This window comes from Ipomoea nil, unplaced genomic scaffold, assembly GCF_001879475.1.
Source record: "Ipomoea nil cultivar Tokyo-kokei standard unplaced genomic scaffold, Asagao_1.1 scaffold0684, whole genome shotgun sequence".
NCBI lineage: Eukaryota > Viridiplantae > Streptophyta > Magnoliopsida > Solanales > Convolvulaceae > Ipomoea > Ipomoea nil.
This window is the reverse complement of record NW_017617112.1, coordinates 901,337-920,247: the sequence shown is the minus strand read 5'-3', so window position 1 is coordinate 920,247 and position 18,911 is coordinate 901,337. Positions and strand designations below refer to the sequence as shown.

General features: G+C 36.1%; 2 protein-coding genes across 2 annotated transcripts; one reads left to right on the top strand and one right to left on the bottom strand.

The window, feature by feature from the left end:
• The first annotated feature begins 1,275 nt into the window (after nucleotides 1–1,275).
• LOC109175183 (crocetin glucosyltransferase, chloroplastic-like) lies at nucleotides 1,276–2,774 on the top strand. Its single transcript, XM_019324437.1, has one exon. It carries the CDS (start codon nucleotides 1,276–1,278, stop codon nucleotides 2,665–2,667), a length of 1,392 nt encoding a protein of 463 aa, XP_019179982.1. The 3' UTR covers nucleotides 2,668–2,774.
• Nucleotides 2,775–7,292: 4,518 nt separating this feature from the next.
• On the bottom strand, nucleotides 7,293–13,320 carry LOC109175123 (receptor-like kinase TMK4). Its single transcript, XM_019324374.1, has 2 exons — nucleotides 11,892–13,320; nucleotides 7,293–8,337 (listed from the first exon to the last, which is right to left on the bottom strand). Exons 1-2 carry the CDS (start codon nucleotides 13,318–13,320, stop codon nucleotides 7,865–7,867), a joined length of 1,902 nt encoding a protein of 633 aa, XP_019179919.1. The 3' UTR covers nucleotides 7,293–7,864.
• Between the last annotated feature and the right edge of the window lie 5,591 nt (nucleotides 13,321–18,911).

The window sequence follows — 18,911 nt, the reverse complement described above, 5'->3', positions numbered from 1 at the left end:
AATGCATTGCCGAAAAACCATCGCCACTGCCGACAGAGAAGCAGGAGGCCGCCGTCGTCTTCATCGCATGAGGAGCAATAGCAGGTCACCGCCGTCGACCACGAAAAGCTCACCGTCGTTGCTCATGGCAACCGGCGACCGATGTCTCCCTCTATCGCCAGCCAGAACTATAATGCCCCATGGCGTTGTACTTTGTTCCGCAGCCACCCCACGGTGCTGCTATCCCCACGCTAAGGCTTGCTCGTAAAACAAAAAAGAAAAACAGCAGAGCAGTGCGTATGTCCCAAAAAAATATACATAGTACGTAATATTTTTCTTCCAAAAGAAATATGCACTCTAATATGCGTAGAGAAGCATGAAACAAATTAAACATATAACTTTCGTTGTTTTCCAGGAAACAATTAAAAAACAAATATATTTTCAAAATATATATTTGTTGATAATTAATCAACCAGGCAGAGATTATAAAGGCTCTTGATACCAAATGTTAGATATACAATAGTCTAACTAATACTGAACAATAGTATACGAGAAACCTGACCTCGTATGATAGCGGAAGCGTAGTCATGTAGATCTCCAGCCATAGTTGATGTTCCTGTTGTGTTGCCTCTTAACGGTAGACCGTCAGCTATGTTTTGCCTCAGACCTGATTCAGAACCCTAGATGGTGTATTGGTGTCTACTGAGCGGTCTGAGTACCGTAATTGAATGTGCTATCTAATCCATAAACCTGTATCCCATCAATCCAGGTTTATATTAGGCACAGAGTTTGGTTGACTAACAACTACTAGTTATTAAGTCCAACCAGACCACTTAATAAGCCTAGTCAACTTGCACCACTTAATTAAGTCCCTAATATATAATATACAATATATATTATAAGGGAAAATCTTACATAGTTTAGTTACACAATGTGTATATTATAACTAGTGTTTAAATTATTATGCAATATTACAAGTAATTACTATACTCCAAGACATTTCTACTTTGGTTAGAAGCTTATCATATTATTGAGTTTGATATAATTTTATTATTATATTTAGGACAAAACGTAGGACGACAGAACTCAATTAATATAAAATGAGATCGGATTTGCTTTAATATATCGATTTTTAAATTGAAAACATATCGTCATTCAAAATCTTATTGATTGTGTTGTCGATTCTCTCTGCAGATGCCTTATATATATAAACCTCCATGCCAAAGCTACTGCAATGCAATATATTTAACACATACTAGAGATTACAAATATATATTTCCCATTCAGAAAGCCAAGATGACAAACGACGACTGCCATGTTCTTCTGGTGATATATCCAGGACAAGGCCAAATTAATCCATGCTTACAGTTTGCTAAGCGCCTTGTCAAATTCGGAGTTAAAGTCACCTTATCAACCAGTCTCTACGTTATCAATCGCATCTCTAATCGCCAGGCGATACCCGGCATAGATTTCGCCCCCTTTTCCCATGGCTACGACGACGGCTACAAAGGCACTCCTGATGGCTTCTGCCACATGTATGAGTCCATCAAGACTAAAGGCTCAGAATATGTGGCTAACCTTGTCAAGGCCAAGGCGGCGGAGGGAGCGCCGTTTACCCGGATTATCTTCACCACACTTATGGCGTGGGTCGGGGAAGTTGCCCGGAGTCTTCAAGTTCCGGCCACACTTCTTTGGACTCAACCTGCCACGGTTTTGGACATCTATTACTATTATTTCTCTGGTTACCAGGATTTGTTTAAAAGTTGTAGTGAGAATGGAGTGGTTGAGTTTCCTGGGTTGCCGCCCCTTGCTCCCACTGATTTCCCTTCCTATATGTTCTCCAACACAACAACAAATTCTTTGGATTGGGCTATCCAGGGGATGAAAGATCAGATCGATCTGATTAACAGTGAAGAGAACCCGGAAATTCTAGTCAACACTTTTGATGACTTGGAGCTTGATGCTTTGAGGGCTATAAAGAAGTTGACACTGATTGGAATTGGCCCTTTGGTCCCTTCTGCATATTTGGATGGGGAAGATGATTCTGAGACTTCGCTTGGAGGTGACTTGCTAGAAAAGTCGGATGACTATGTGGAATGGTTGGATTCTCAGGCTAAGGGTTCTGTGATTTATGTCGCATTTGGTAGCTACTCTGACCTTCCAAACACGGTGTTGGAAGAGATTGCTCAAGGACTTGTTCAGAGTAAAATGTCATTTTTGTGGGTTCTTAGGGAGACACTGACTGGTATTCAAAAGCCAGAAGAAAATTTGAGCTGCAAGGAGGAATTGGAGAAGCAAGGGAAGATAGTTCGTTGGTGTACACAAGTAGAGGTTCTGCAACACCCGGCTATAGGGTGTTTTTTGACTCATTGCGGATGGAATTCGACGGTAGAAAGTTTGGTTTTTGGTATGCCACTTGTGGCATTCCCATTGTGGAGTGACCAAATTTGCAACGCTAAGCTCATTCAAGATGTTTGGAAAATTGGGGCGAGAGTGAAAGCTAATGAAGACGGCATTGTTGAAGCTCGTGAGCTGAAGAGGTGCATTGAATGTGTAATGGGAGAGGAAGGAGTTGAGCTAAGAAAGAATGCTATGAAATGGAAAGAATTAGCTAAGAGTTCCATGAAAGAACATGGATCTTCATATTTGAATCTTAAAGCTTATGTGAATGACGTTCTTCTTAATTAAGAAGTCACTTTTGAGGGACGAAATAAACTCGCAACTATTAGTTGAGTAAATCCCATTGTTGTATGCATTAATGATGTTCTTCTTTGGGGCAAGAAGGCACTCTTCGAATTGTGACAGAGCATAGTTATTTTGTATGCATTAATGATGTTGTTCTTAATTAATCTAAATTATTCAATTTTACTACTTTATATATATATATATATATATATATATATATATATATATATATATATATATAGGGTTGAGTTCAAATGAGGACAACAATATATAGAGGACTGTGAGGACAAATAATGGGCACACAACAAATTAATACCAGGCACACAACTTAATACATAATGGCACACAAGAATAAATGTAAACATCAGGTTTCGAACCCAGGCTCTATAAATTAACAAATCTAGCACGCGACATACAAACTGTGGCACACGACTACATTCAGCCATGCACACGACATACCAGGTAATGGCACACACTACATCTGTCCTCACAATTCTCTATAATACACTTGTCCTCATTTGAATACACACACACACACACACACACACACACATATATATATATATATATATATATATATTATTTTTGAAAGGAGCCAGCTTGGCATTTATTCAAAGTGCGCTGAAATAAAGTTTGGTGGGACAGAGTCCCAGTTCATAGCAGAAGTCTGAGTAAAAGCAGTAGAAGCTAAACTATGAGCTAGGTAATTATCTGATCTAGGGATAAATTAAAACTGACTGAACAATACAAAAAAGCGGCAATACGAGTTCTGCAGTTATCAATGACATAACCAATATATGAACGGAATATATATATAGAAACGCGTTCCCGTGCGGTTGACCTACTCAAGTGCGGTTGTGTGGTTGCTTCGGTGCGTAATTTTCCTTCTTAACGTGCGTGATTTTCCTTCTTAAGGTGCGTGGTTTGTATGTTTAAGGTGCGTTATTTTCCTTTTTAAGATGCATGATTTGTATGCTTAAGGTGCGTGGGTTGTTGAAACTTAAGGTGCACTATTTTAAAACCTTAGGTGCGTGATTTGTGTTCTTAAGGTGCGTGGGTTGTGTACTTAAGATGTGTCGGCCTAAAGCATTAGGTGCACATGGTTTGTGTTCTTAAGGTGCTTTGTTTATGTGCTTAAGGTGCGTGGTTTGTGTACTTACGATGCGCCATTTTAATGTTTAAGGTGCGTCAACCGCACGGGAAGCTATACCCGCACCTGAACCCTTCCCTATATATATAGTCCATAATCGGGTGAGAACCAACCTTAACCTGCGAACTTGTGAAGGATTGCACCGCACCTAGATACGATTGCACCGCAAGGTCCTCTAGGCATATCTAGAAGTCATAGCAATGCAATCAAGTTGTAGTTGCAGTGCAATCCTTCACAAGTTCACAGGTTAAGGTTGGTTCTCACCTGATTAGAAGTCATATATATATATATATATATATATATATATATATATATATATATATATATATATATATAATTCAGTTTCCGTGCGGTTGGGTGTGTCCCACGCGGTTGTGAGATTAAATCTGAACCATTGATCATGCTTAAATGAACGTCCAAGATTAACGAAATTTTTATAAAAAAAAAAAAAAACGCGATGACAATTTGGTAATTTTTTATATCTATGTCAAATTTAAGGTGCGTGATTTTTGTGCCTAAGGTGCGTGATTTTTGTGTTTAAGGTGCGTGGTTTGTGTGGTTAAGGTGAGTAGTTGTTGAAACTTAAAGTGCGTGGTTTTCCTTCTTAAGGTGCGCGATTTGTATGCTTAAGGTGCGTGAGTTGTTGAAACTTAAGTTGCGCCATTTTAAAACCTTAGGTGCGTGGTTTGTGTTTTTAAGGTGCATGGTTTGTATACTTAAAGTGCGTGGTTTGTGTACTTAAGGTGCGTCGGCCTAAAGCTTTAGGTGCATGTAGTTTGTGCTCTTAAGGTGTTTTGTTTGTGTGCTTAAGGTGCGTGATTTGTGTACTTAAGGTGCGTCAACCGCACAACCGCACGGGAAGCTTAAGGTGCGTCGTTTGTGTACTTAAGGTGCGTCGGCCTAAAGCTTTAGGTGCGTGTAGTTTGTGTTCTTAAAGGTGCTTTGTTTGTGTGCTTAGGATGCGTGGTTTGTGTACTTAAGGTGGGCAATTTTAATGCTTAAGGTGCGTCAACCGCATAACTGCACAAGAAGCTATACCCGCACACGAACCCTTTCCTATATATATATATACACACACACACACAACATGAATGCACCCGAACCCTTCCCTATATTGCGTGCACTCATGTGGGGCAAATTGCACACACTCTATTATCTGTGCATCCATATAGTAGACTGTGTGCATTCATGTTGTGTCTCACAGTCTCATGGGAAGCAGATGGTGTGCTCAGGTGCGAACGTGGGGTGATAAGAGAGCCATTGATCTTGCCAAGATCAAAGTCCATGATTAACAAGCTACGAATTAAAAAAACGCGGTGGCAATTTGACCTTTTTGCATCTAGGTCAAATTTAAGGTGCATGGTTTTTGTGCTTAAGGGGCATGATTTTTGTGCTTAAGGTGCGTGGTTTTTGTGTTATGTGTTTAAGGTGCGTCAGTTGTAGAAACTTAAGTGCGTCGGTCTAAAGATTTAGGTGCGTGGTTTTCCGTCTTAAAACACTTGATATGTGTGCTTAAGAACGTCAGTTGTTGAAACTTAAGGTGCGTCGGCCTAAATCTTTAGGTGCGTGGTTTTCCTTCTTAAGGTGTGTCGTTTTCCTTGTTAAGGTGCGTCGATATAAAGCTTTAGGTGCGTGGTTTTCCTTCTTAATGTGTGTTGTTTTCCATCTTAAGGTGCTTTGTTTTTATTCTTAAGGTGCATTGTTTTCCTTTTTTAAGGTGCGCCATTTTTTACAGTTTGTTTTTTTAATTGAGGATGCACCTTTTTTTTCTTTTTTTTTTTTTAATCTTTTTTACTGTCCCAAAACACAACCACTATCCTTTTCCAATCATATTTTAGCAATCAGAATAGAGATCAAAGGAAGTAGAATTGCTTATGAGTAGCCAGTAGCAGATCCTGAACAATGCCATTTTTTTTAAAAAAAGTATTGATTTGAACGGTTGATTTAGATTTGACCAATGACTTAGATTTTTCCCTATCTTTCACATGAGAGCATCTTCGCACGAGAACCACTTCATATATATATATATATATATATATATATATATATATATATATATATATATATATATATATATATATATATATATATACATATATATATATATGTATGTATGTATGTATAGATATATATATATATATATATATATATATATATACATATACATATATATATATATATATATATATATATATATATATATATGTATATGTATGTATATATATATATATATATATATATATGTATATATATATATATATATATATATATATATATATATATATATATATATATATATATATATATATATATATATATAATCCTAATCATATGAGAACCATGTCCCAGGTGAGAATGTGAGGACAAATCTAAACCATTGATCTGTAAGATCTAACGGATGAAAAATCAAGTAAAAATGAGCGGGGTCATTTTCATATTGTGAATTTCGATCTCATCCATCATCTGAGCAAACTTGTGAAGTAATTTCCAAATTCGGAAATCGAAGTTTCGGAGCCCGTGAGATCCAGCTACCTTGGACCAGGGTTGTAAAAATCGATATAGGCGCCTCTAGACCGTGGCGATTTCTCCCCTAGGCATCCGCCTAGGTTACCGGCCGCCTTGGCGTCTGCCTAGCGCCTAACTCGGCCGATTTTGCCGCCTATCGTCTAAGTTAGTCGAGTTAACTTGTCCATTTCGGTCGAGTTAACCCGATCGGCTCGGCCTATTGTTCAATTATATATGTGTGTGTGTGCGCGCGCGCATACATATATATATATATATATATATATATATATATATATATATATATGTATATATATATATATATATGTATATATATATATATATATATATGTATATATATATATATATATATGTATATATATATATATATATATATATATATATATATGTATATATATGACATATATACACTCATAGACTAGTTTGATACTTAGAATCTTTGGATGATTAAAGTATTTGAGTATTTTTAATTTTTAATATTGTTTTAATGTTTTTTTTTTTTGAAAACCATGTTATGACTTATGAATTATCATTAATTCATTTATTTGGATGTGTTATTTGATTAAATGTTGAAAACAACCTCATTAAAATTGTCAAACTGCAAGTCTACCACTGTTTTTTTGGCGCCCGCCTAGCGCCTAGGCGTCGCTAGGCGCTGTCCGGGCGCCCGACTAGCGCCTAGCGCCTACTGCAACCATGCCTTGGACAAGATTACCCATTTTTTATCTTGAAAAAAAAATACACTGAGTATCTCACGAATCTCGTTAGCATGTTAAACGATACACGCTCTGATACCAATTGAAAAATATATACTCAGTACACAAGAACTACAGATTAACTTATTCAGATTAGATTAATGAGACTGGAGCCCTATTATCATTTTCTTATAAGAGCAACATATAGGCAAAAGACAAAATAAAATGCAGGATGACACCAAGAGTTAACGTACGTGGTTGAATCCATGGGGCACTAGCCCAAATCAAGATCAATTTACTAAGCATATTTAAGTAGAATGACCCTGAAATTTACACAATACGATCACCTTCCCCGCATCTATTGGTACTGTTCAAGAGTACCGCTAGAAATTGATGATCACAAGACCCTCATGACGCAGAATCCTTTTTACCTTGAAAAAGTTGCAACACCAATTGCATCATACTCCCATCTAATCAATACATGTAAATCAAAAGCTCAATGACGGACTATAGTCCCATTGATGGAACACATCCCTTGAGTAGCCTTTCTGCATACTTGATGTATTCTCGATCTGTATGCTCCACACCTCTCTTTAGCGGCCATCACCCGTATATATAGCACTAAAAACCCTACTACATAAAATCTACCCCTTCCATATAAGCAACATGATTAACATAAACAAAACTAGGAAATGTTTCCAACCAGACATACAAAAGAAAGCATAGTTTTGTAAGAGCAAGGAAACAAGAATATTTTGACAATAAACACGGCCAATGGCCCAATACACAAAAACTAACATTGATCTAATCTAAGAAAATATGAGTCTAAAAATTAAAATTGTGCGCTTCGCCTAGGACGGTGTCTATAAAGTTGTGTATCTATCAAGGACAAATTTTGAGTAGATGAATAGTCAAACACGAGAGGAAGGCTCATATGGATGTCAAGACCACCACATTTTTCATTTATTTCTTCTGGTCTCAAAGGTCTCCATTGTTGTACATAGGGACAAAGGACATTAACAACATGTCCCATATCTGGTCGTCCAAAAGATTTGTTTGCAGTGCAGTGAATTGCTAGCTCTGCAACCTTAGAAATGCTCTCAAATATTTGCTCATCATGATCAAGAGTTGGGTCAATAGCATTCCCAAGGTTATTCCTTTTTCTAATAATCTTGCGAAACCATGTGACTAAATGACACATTTCATTGGCCAACGTCTCATCGACAGCTTTTTTACCCGTGATTAACTCCATTAAAACAACTCCGAATGCATAAACATCTACTTTTTTTGTGACTCGTCCCGTAGCTGCTAGAAACACATACAAGTATAAGCAAGCATTATAAAATATGGTAGTTGTAGGGTGAGTAGATGATGAATTTTTTTTTTTTTTGAGGAAAAGATGATGAATTATTTAAATTGACAAAAATTATATTTTTTGAGTTACATTTAGAACTAGTTAGATATATTCTTTTAAGTGAGAATAACCACTCATTTATCACCCACATTTTAAATGGATGGATAACAACCTATTTAGCAATATATAGTTAGGGGTTTAGGTTAAAAATGGCAAATTATACAATTGGCTATATAGTCCATATTGCAAGGTAGATCACTTATACAAGTTTATTTTTAGTATACCACATATTTATTTTTAATGTACTACATGTTCATTTTTAAGTAGCACACTAAAAATAAACTTACAGTACATTAAAAATAAATATATAAAGGAATAAGGGTCTAATAGGTCATCGAACTGCACACGATAATGCAATTAGACCACAGAAAATAAAAAAATAACAATTGAGTCCCTAAACTAACCAATTTTATTCAATTAGTCTAATTTACAGGTTTTTCGGGTTACTAACAGGTCACCCCAAATTTATTTGGTTTTTTAAAAAAAAAAAAATTATTATTTAAAATTAATTATTTTTTTTAAAAAAAAAAGTCTCCGCTGAGACGAAGAAACTTTTAGACTTTTTCTTTTTTAAATAATTATTTATAAATAATAATTTTTAAAAAATATTTTAAATATGGGATGACCTGTTAGTAATCTGAAAAAGTTTAAATTGGACTAATTGTATGAAATTGATTAGTTTAGAGACTCAATTGTTATTTTTTTAGGTCCAGTGACCTAATTGCATTATTGTGTGCAGTTCGATGGCGTATTTAACCCTTATTCCATATATAAATATATATTTATGATAAAAATAAATATATATCATAAATATATGGTGACTTGAGACTTCTTTAAACTTTATGTTATATTTTTCATTTAGTAGTTTGCTTATTTTTCTTCAGTTAGTACTTTGCTTAGTTGATGTCGTTGTGCTAGGATTTACTTTAATGTTGATTGTATTGCACTGTTACTCCGATCCCCTTTCTATTTAGTAGCATCTATTTCTTATTCTCATTTTGTGCTCTACTAATTATCCTTGATTATGTTGTTGTATGTGCCTAGCAAGGAGAACAGATAGCATTTGATTGGGTTTTAGGGGCTTTGGTTGATCGGGATTGACTGAATCGTGGGGATTTACTTCTTTTGACCAACTCTTTAAGGGAGTCCCCTACATCCATTGTTCCCTATTCTTGCATTTTTGACCACTTGTCTTATTCATGTTCTTGTTTCTCGTGGCCCGTTCTCACTTTTAAAGTGTGGAAACCCCGACTCCATACACACTTCTAAAGTGTAGAAAGGGGTACCATTCTTTGAGCCACCCACCTTTTTCACCCCACACCCATGGGCTTGAACATCGAGGACAGTATTCGGTTTAAAGTATGGAAATGGTGCACTTTGTGCTTTATTGATTTTCATACTCTTGTAATGATTGTGTATTTGGATTGTGCACTTGAATTCAATTGCGTGTTGTTGTTCATTTTATCTTGTAAATCTGTGTGACATGTGTAGTGACAACCTCAATTTTTTGAAAATGTTTGAAAATTGCCTCTTTACACCATTGTGACGATTGCATAGGGCCCAAATAGATTTACATTTCTTGCATGCTTGTTTGAGGTTCAGTCCACCACTTCCATGGACGACCTCGGTCAAGGATATCTCAAAATGGGAGTGTACACGGGATGGTTTGTGAAAGTTAAGGTGGCAAGGCTTAGAATGAACTTTCTCGGTATACATAAGGCAAAAGGCCGGTGAAATTTTCTTATGGTGAGCTTGTGTGATTCTCTACTCCCAATGAAAAAGGCATGAAGGGATGGAAAGAAAGTCAATAGCCTGCGTGATGGAGCCCCTTTGTTCACCAATTTTCCTTGTCATGCAGGCCGTTACCGCGTGATAGCCTGTGTGACAAGGGGCAGAATTGCGGCTATAAATAGAAGCCTTGTTCTCATTAGCGAGAAAAATCTAGATTTTTACATTTTGTTCAGACTTGTACTTTAGATTTTAGAGAGAGAATCCTCCCTGGGGTTCTTGTAGCAACTTGACATGTTGATCTAATGATTCTAGGGAGATTCCAACTACAATTGATTTGAGATTTGCTTGGAGATTGAAGATTGTTCTTGAAGCTAAGTTTGTTTATTTCATTCAATTACAATTTACTTTTATTCCAAATGCTTCCATTGGTTCTTCATCTTAGCTATTCTATTGTGACAATGTCTAGCTAATTCTTAGGGAATTAGGAATATGTTTACTTGTTAGGATGCTAGAATGTTTTGATTGCAATTATGAAGTGATGACTTGATGCATTGATTTGAATTCTTGTTGGGAGTGAACTTTGTATAGACTTTTGTATAATGACGGCTGCATTATACAAGAGGTCTAGGAGGTGTGTAGCCACCAAGAGATTGAGGCTACACTATAGCTTACTCCACTTGCATTTTCCGCCTTGCACCGAGAGGTAGGGTTGCTATGAGAGTAGGGTTCTACTACTTGATAGCCCAAATAAACCTCGAGAGTGGCTTGACAGTGGAAACATCTTCCAAGAATCATGATCAATGCATTACATTACTTCATATACTTAAGGCCGTTCTGTTGCATCCACTCAAGGAACACCTAGTCCTAGTCTCCTCCATCCACTTACTTGCTTCTCTACAATTATTTGTTGCTTTACTTTCATTTGTTACTTTGATAATGCTCTTTGTTTAGTCTTGAGATCTAGCTTCTGAGGCTCTTACGCACTTGTGCTTAGCCTCGCATTGTTCAATTCCCATTAACTATCCTCAGAGAACGACATCCCGGGGAAGCTTCACATTTCCCAACCGTTTTTTCCATCTCATGCATACTACGAGTTATCAAGGTTAAATAACATAATACACTCATACCCTTAAAGGTCATTTTGCATATTATTAGCTATCAACTATCAACTAACAGCTAAGTTATCAAACATCTTTCTACAACTAGCTAATGATATCAGCTAGTCAAACCCGCTAACCCAATCGGCTAACAGTTATTTGCCAAATAAACCCAAATTAAAGTATCTAATTTAATATTAATGTATAAAATTTATATATTTATAAAATATACTCCATTTGTCACATTTTATCTATCTTATTTACTATTCATTAGTCAAACCAACTCTTTCATCTTTGTTTATTTTCTTTAAAGTATCTTTAATTATTTTTAAATTTGATTTTTTTTAATGTTTAATAATACTTTTAGTGTAGTTTCGAAATATATAAATTTTGAACACTAATACTAAACTTAATATTATGAAAAATCAAATTAAAATAAATCCAATCAAGTCTTGTTAACCGAATTAGACACATAAAATGGGATAGAGAGAGTATTAAAAATATAATTAAACACAAAATATTTAATTTAAAATTTATAAAATCGAAAAATAAGTAAAGCAAGAAAAAAGGGAGATTTTATTTGGCCAAGACAGATAAAATGAGACAAAAGTACTTACTAGCATACTCTGGTGCAAGATAACCAAATGTCCCAGCTACTCGTGTATGAACTGAAGATTTGCCATCCAAAGTCATTTTGACCAACCCGAAATCCGCAACCTTGGCTCTCATGTCATTGTTGAGAAGAACATTTGAGGACTTTATATCTCTATGAATAAAACTTTGACGAGCCAAGTTATGAAGATACTCAATCCCCCTAGCCACATCTAATGCAATTGTTACCCTTTGATTCCAAGTTAGAGGACCAAAGCCTTGCTTTTGCCAATCAAACAAATGATGAGCCAAAGTACCTTGTGGCATGTACTCATACACCAAAAGCCTCTCGTTTTCATTGATGCAATAGCCAAGCAATGTGACCAAATTCCTATGCCTAACATTGTTCAGAAATGAAATCTCTGCTTGGAACTCATTCATTCTTTTCGTAAGTGTTCCTCCATCTTTCATCCTCTTCACAGCAATTTTAGTTTCATCATCTAATTCACCCATGTAAACGACTCCATATCCTCCGCTCCCTAACACATTCTCTTTACTGAAAAAGTTGGTCGCTTTTTCAAGAACTTGGATTGGAATAGCCACGATTCCAGTTTTTTTGGCCGGAAATGTTTTTTCCCCGGTCTGATTGTTCGACATCCGACCATCTTTCACAAATAGGCCTTTCCTCCAGGCGTGGCACTTGTAACACACAACCACTATGAGAATTTTGAGCACAACAAAAGCAAAAAACAATATAATAGTTTTAGTAGCCAGGCCGACTGTAAGAGAGTACGTATACCCATTTGAATTGCTGGGAGCCTCAGAATTCAACACCGTATCAGGTGAACCACCACTCTCTGGGTCACTGGAGCTCACATTCTTCCCAAGAAATAAGTTACCATCAATAGAAATCTTTACAGCAGGTGGAAAAGAGGGTATAGGCCCAGACAAATTGTTATTAGAAACGTCAAGGACTTGAAGATGAGGCAAAGTTGTCAAGGTTTCCGGAATTGGACCGGTAAGATTATTATCATTCAAATACAGGTTCCTCAATGAAGTCAATTTCGAAAAATATGGTGAAATAGTACCTGAGAAACGCTGATTTCCAAGATTCACAGTAGTCACATTCTTCCCCTGCGAATCACAAGTGATAAATGCCCAGTTCAGCTGGCATGCATCATTTCCTTTCCAGGATTGGGCAAGCGTGATTGGATATCCAAGATCATCAGCAATGGCAAGAAGCGCAGTGACCTGTGGATCACAAGGTCCAGGTGTATCCTTACAGAAACTATTAGTATCCCCAAGAGTGGCCTTCACCTGATTGCCAAACAGAGGCATAGGACCCAGCAAGGCGTCGCCGGAAAATGAAAGAGAGACTAGGCTGAATAAGAGTAGTAAGCAGAAAAAGAAAATAGATTTTGTGCGTGGTGTTCCGATCGTTGGTGGGGGAAGCATGTTTGCTTAGTTTGCGTTTGATGATAGTATAGTCACATGCCGAGTTGTAATATACAATTTTCTTTTTTGGTAACTCCTAATTTTCTAGTTATAAAATTATTGCAAGTTTTATAATTATTGGAAAGAGAAAATTACATTTTTGGTCCAGTGATTATTGTGGTTTGGTTAATTTCAGTACTTGACTTTAAAAACTAACAATTTAATTCTGTAACTATACAATTTTTAACACATTTGGTCATTCCGGTCAAATCACCGACCAAATAACGCCGAAAAATGTAACCCTTTTTAAATTATTTATTCAAGGGGACAAAACGGTCAATTTAAATTTTTTTTAAAAAAAAAAACTATAATGGCTTTAGGCCTCGCCGTCCCTCGCAGCACGCCGCAGCCGGTGGCCCAAATGTTCCTGACAATGGCGGCGCGTCCGATGAGGCCCAGAATGAAACTTTCGATGAGGTCGACAATGGCGGCGCGTTTGGCTTTTCTAGGCTCTCGCACCCCCAGCTCGTTGCCCACTCTAGTGGAGACGCTAAAGCTAAGAGAAGACAGGAAATGTAGATCAAAGAAGTGGTTTGAATCAGATTCTCCATTCCCATGGCTAAGCCGGAGAGGATGAAATATCCGGTGATGTTGGCGAAGCTGACGACGAGAATCATGGACAGAGCAATCTTGGCTATCAGGGGCGGAGCCACCTGAATGGTGCAGGCTGCAGGGGCCCTAGCCCTCCTCCCCCCCACCCAACTCTCCTCCAAATTATTTTAACTATTAAAATTTTTTGGTGAAATTTGGCCGGAGTGAACAAAATTGATAAAAGTTGCATAGTCAAGATACTAAATTAACACTTTTGAAAGTCGTGGACTGCAATTAACAGGATCTTTATAGTCACATGACCAAAATTGAAATTTACTCAATTTAAAATATAATATTTAAGCAAAATTTAAAATTTAAAAATATATAATTTTTAATATTTTAAAAATAAAATGTAATATTTTTTAGTTTTCTTTATAAATGCAACATTACTTTTTTAAGGGAAAATATAATACTTTTGATGAAAAAAATAATACTTTTACATAAAAATATAAAAGTATAATGGATTCCCTTATAAGTAACAAACATTTAATTCCTACTTTAGTACGTATAACATTTGCTAGTATAAGTAGTATTACATTTGCAAATTGACTCGACTAGACCCGTTCCGTCTCACAGAAGCGGTCTCACACAAGTGTGTAACTATTGGCAAAACCTTGTGTGAGACCGTCTCACGGATCCTTATCCGTGATATGGGTTGGGTCAAAATGAAAATGTAACACTTAATATGTTGAAAAATGTAATACTAATCAGGAATAAAGTGTTTATTATTTATATTAGAAAGTGTAATACTTTTATATTTTGATTTAAAACTTAAAAGTATTACAATTTTCATCAAAAGTATTTACATTTTTCTCAAAAGTATTACACGTCCCTTTATAAGTAACAAAAACTTTATTCCTAATTAGTATTACATTTTTCATTATAAGTATTATATTTTCATATTGATCCGATCTGACCCGACTCGTCTCATAGATAAAGATTTGTAAGACGATCTCACACAAGTGTGACTATGGCAATTTATATCCTGCACCACGGTGCGCGTTGCATTGTGCGCCCAGATGCAAAACGACGTCGTTTCAATTATTATTATTATTTTTTTTTTGAAATTTCCCGCCCCAGTGTTTGGCAGTTAATTTTTCTTTAAAAAAAAAAACCCATGTTCAAAAATGTACATAATGTTATACTAGAATACACATAATTGTATACATGAATGTACATAATTATATAACAAAATATACATACTCTTTTTTAAAAGATAATACACATAATCTAACATAATACATAATAAACATAAACTTTTAACATAATACACATCAACTCTTAACATAATACACAAAAATTTCCTGATTCGGATGTACATAATTGTATAAAAAGAATGTACATAATTGTATAAAAAATGTACATAATTGTATGAACAAATATACATAACCACAGCAACTTCCTACCGCACCTCCCAAAACGACGTCGTTTTGGGAGGCGCACGACGCACAGTGTTACGCGCGCCGTGGTGTAGGGTATAACAATTGGTGTGACCACTTATTAAAAACATATACATAAATTCCACCTATCAAAATTCCCCACATCCATGTATATGACATTTTAAGTACTCATCGCGTTTGACTCTTTCATATCTTCATTTCCAAATTAAAATAATCTCAACAGTATATTCCAAGATATTTGTGCCAAAAAATCAACAACCAAAAACATATACATAAATTCCACCTATCAAAATTCCCCACATCCATGTATGACATTTTCAAGTACTCATGGCGTTTTGACTCTTTCAGATCTTAATTTCCAAATTAATATAATCTCAACAGTATATTCCAAGATATTTGTGCCAAAAAATCAACAACCAAAGTAGTGTATGGACCACAAATATAAAATATATTATTTATTTACATAAATATATTATTTGAGAATTGAATATATACATTATTTTGTATATTGTAATATCAAATAATGTACATTAAATATACAAATAATGTGTTTTTAGTATATTAAAAATATATTTTATAATCATAAAAAGCACATTATTTGAGCATTGAAAATATATTATTTCATATATTATCAAATAATGTATATTCAATACAAAAAAAAAAAAAAGTATTTTTAGTATATTAAAGATATATCTTTTATCCATAATACATATAGCTTTGTGGACTGGTTCATAAAAAAACTTACTACTGGAAATTATGGAATTTCCGACCACCTGAAAGTGATCTTAAATCAATTCGAAAGTAAAAAGTGGTCGGAAATAGCAACAAGGATTTTTCCAATACCAAAAGTGGTCGGAACAAGGCTTTCGACTTGATTTAAGATCAATTTCATGTGGCCGGAATTTCATAATTTCCAGTAGTGAATTGTCATTAAAGCAGTTGTTGTCTTTGTTTGGATGAGGACCCAACCAATTGCGGGTCTTCCCCGACGAATAAAACAATTGGACGAAGGCTCAATTTGTCCAATATAGATTAAGACAGCAACTGTTGGTCTTCGTCCAGTGATTTTGGACATCAATTTGAACAGTCCTGTCACTCATCTACGAAAAATCAATGGCCATGGATATTGGAAGAAATCTAAAGAGTCAAGTACTTAAAAGAAATTTGTATACTAAATACCTGGTTCCATCTTATATTATGGATTATTCTAGTCTAAAATTACATTCAAATTATGTATTTACGCTTAACATTATGGTCTTGTTTGGTAAAATAATTAGTTTATTATCAGCTAAGTTTGGCTTATTTGACAATTATTAGCTATTTGACTTGGTTAAACAATCAACATGAGTGTTTGATTAATTGGTTTTTTGTAACAATTTTTTTGCTCTAAAATGCTAAAATTCAAAAACCCACTCAAAGTAGTTTCTCTGTTACAATGTAGTATCTTTTTCTCAATCTATTGAAGCACAAAGAGTCAATACCGCCCCCACGGGGAGGGATTCATAACCTTTTTTTTTGGGAGAGTCACTCCATGCCACTTAACCACAATGTCATTCGTCTCTTTAGATTTTTATAAATTTGTAAAAGTCTATAAAAGTTTGTATGACATATAAAATTTTAAAAACTTTTTCATGTTAAATAGCCTACAAAAGTTAACTCTAAATTGAATATATACCCTTACAAACTTTTCATAACTTTTATTGATATACTATTTACAATGTTCTTACAAAAACTTTGTGATTACATCCCAATCAAATCCAGAATTATAACGCTTAAGCTCAAAAAATTTTGTTAAAACAATTCTTAAATCATTTCAATTGACTTTGGTATTGTCATATGATCTTTGAGACACAAACTTTTCATTAAGAATTGAAAGTATTGAAAGTATTGAGACACAAATCAAATTCCAACTAGACGAGATTGAAAAAGACTTGATTCAAGCCCGAGCTCGTGTGCGCCGGCACCTGCGGGCACGAATGTCGTCCGGCTAAGTGAGCCGAAACTAAACAGCAGCAGCAAGTTTCAGCCATATACAGCCGAAACATGTCCAATACTTTGGGCCGAAACTGGGTAAGGTCGAAAGTTGCAAAAGGCCGAAGGGCCGAAACTGGGTAAGGTCGAAAGTTGCAAAAGGCCGAAACTGGGTAATGTCGAAAGTTGCAAAGTTGAGACTTAACAGGGCCGAAACTGGGTAAGGTAAGTTGCAAAGTTGAGACTGAACCCTGTACAGGGCCGAAACTGGGTAAGGTCGAAAGTTAAGACTGAACCCTGTACGCCAACGGTCTGGAACCCGAAAGTTCTGACTGTTATGGGGATTGAATTCATCTGTTACGGAATTAATATCCTATTAACTCCAATTTTGAATTCTGAATTCAATTCCCAGGTAGTGGCCTGCTGTTATAGCTGTTGGAAGGCAGCTTTAATGTCATTTTTAATTGCCATAATAAAGGCTATTGGCTCCTTCAACCCTATATAAAGAGGGTAGAGGCAGTGGAGTTTTACACACAGAAAATAGAACACGAAAGTTCTTCTTTTTAGCCTCAAAACCTCTCTGCTTCTACTCCTTCTTTAGCCTCCTGTGTTCATAGCCGTGTCTTGCTCGCCGGATTCCTTGTTTGAGTGCTCAAACATTGAATCACTAGCAAGTTTTATCCTGGGAAGCCTAGGCCACAACGCTCCAAGCATCTTTGGGAGGTGGCAAATAAGGTTTTAAGGAAAGAGTGCTCACTTGACTCTTGCAAAAACCCAACACCAGACACTAGCCAAATTTCTTCATCTTTTCTTCCCTTCTTTCCAGAAAATAATAGTCAATTTTATTTGATTATTATTTGTTTTCCTACCAACGATTCCTACAGTCTTAAAACCTTATACCTTGTTTTCCCGTTGCTTGTTTTCTCTAATTTCCTTGAAGAAAATGGAGCATCCCGTACTGCCAATTGATGGGGAGTATAATGTTGTTGCGGACAACAATGGAAGAAACGACAACAATAATGTTGTTGTGGACAACAGTGGAGCAAATGGCAACAATGTTGCTAATTCCCAAGCTACACCAGTGAACGTTGGTTCACAAGATGGTGGGAGCACTGAGGGATATATTCTCATGTCTCAGGTACCTCCGGTACCGAGTGGTTCGGCTGAAAAGCCGGAGAAGTTCACCAATGTTGGTTCGAACTTCAAGAGGTGGCAACAGAAGATGTTGTTCTACCTAGCAACTCTCGGCTTGTCGAGGATCTTGTTCGGGAAGGTTCCCGAGTTGAAGGAACAAGATGCACAATCCGTGATGGCAGTTGGTTATTGGAAGGATTCGGACTTCCTTTGCCGAAACTACATCCTGAATGGATTGTGTGACACGCTATACGATGTATATCGAAAGATAAGCACATCAAAAGCGTTGTGGGAAGCTTTGGATCATAAATACCAAAGTGAGGATGCCGGCTCAAAGAAATTTGTGGTTGGCCGATTCCTCGACTTCAAAATGGTTGATTCAAAGACCGTGCTAAGTCAGGTAGAAGATTTGCAATTAATCTTTGATGAGATCCGTGACGAGGGCATGGTGCTAAG

Coding starts and splice junctions, on each gene's coding strand:
- LOC109175183 (XM_019324437.1), top strand. CDS start 1,276: ATGACAAACGACGACTGCCATGTTCTTCTGGTGATATATCCAGGACAA.
- LOC109175123 (XM_019324374.1), bottom strand. CDS start 13,320: ATGCTTCCCCCACCAACGATCGGAACACCACGCACAAAATCTATTTTC. Junction 8,338..11,891: donor TCTTGCACCAGAGTATGCTA/GTAAGTACTTTT, acceptor TGTTTCTAGCAG/CTACGGGACGAGTCACAAAA.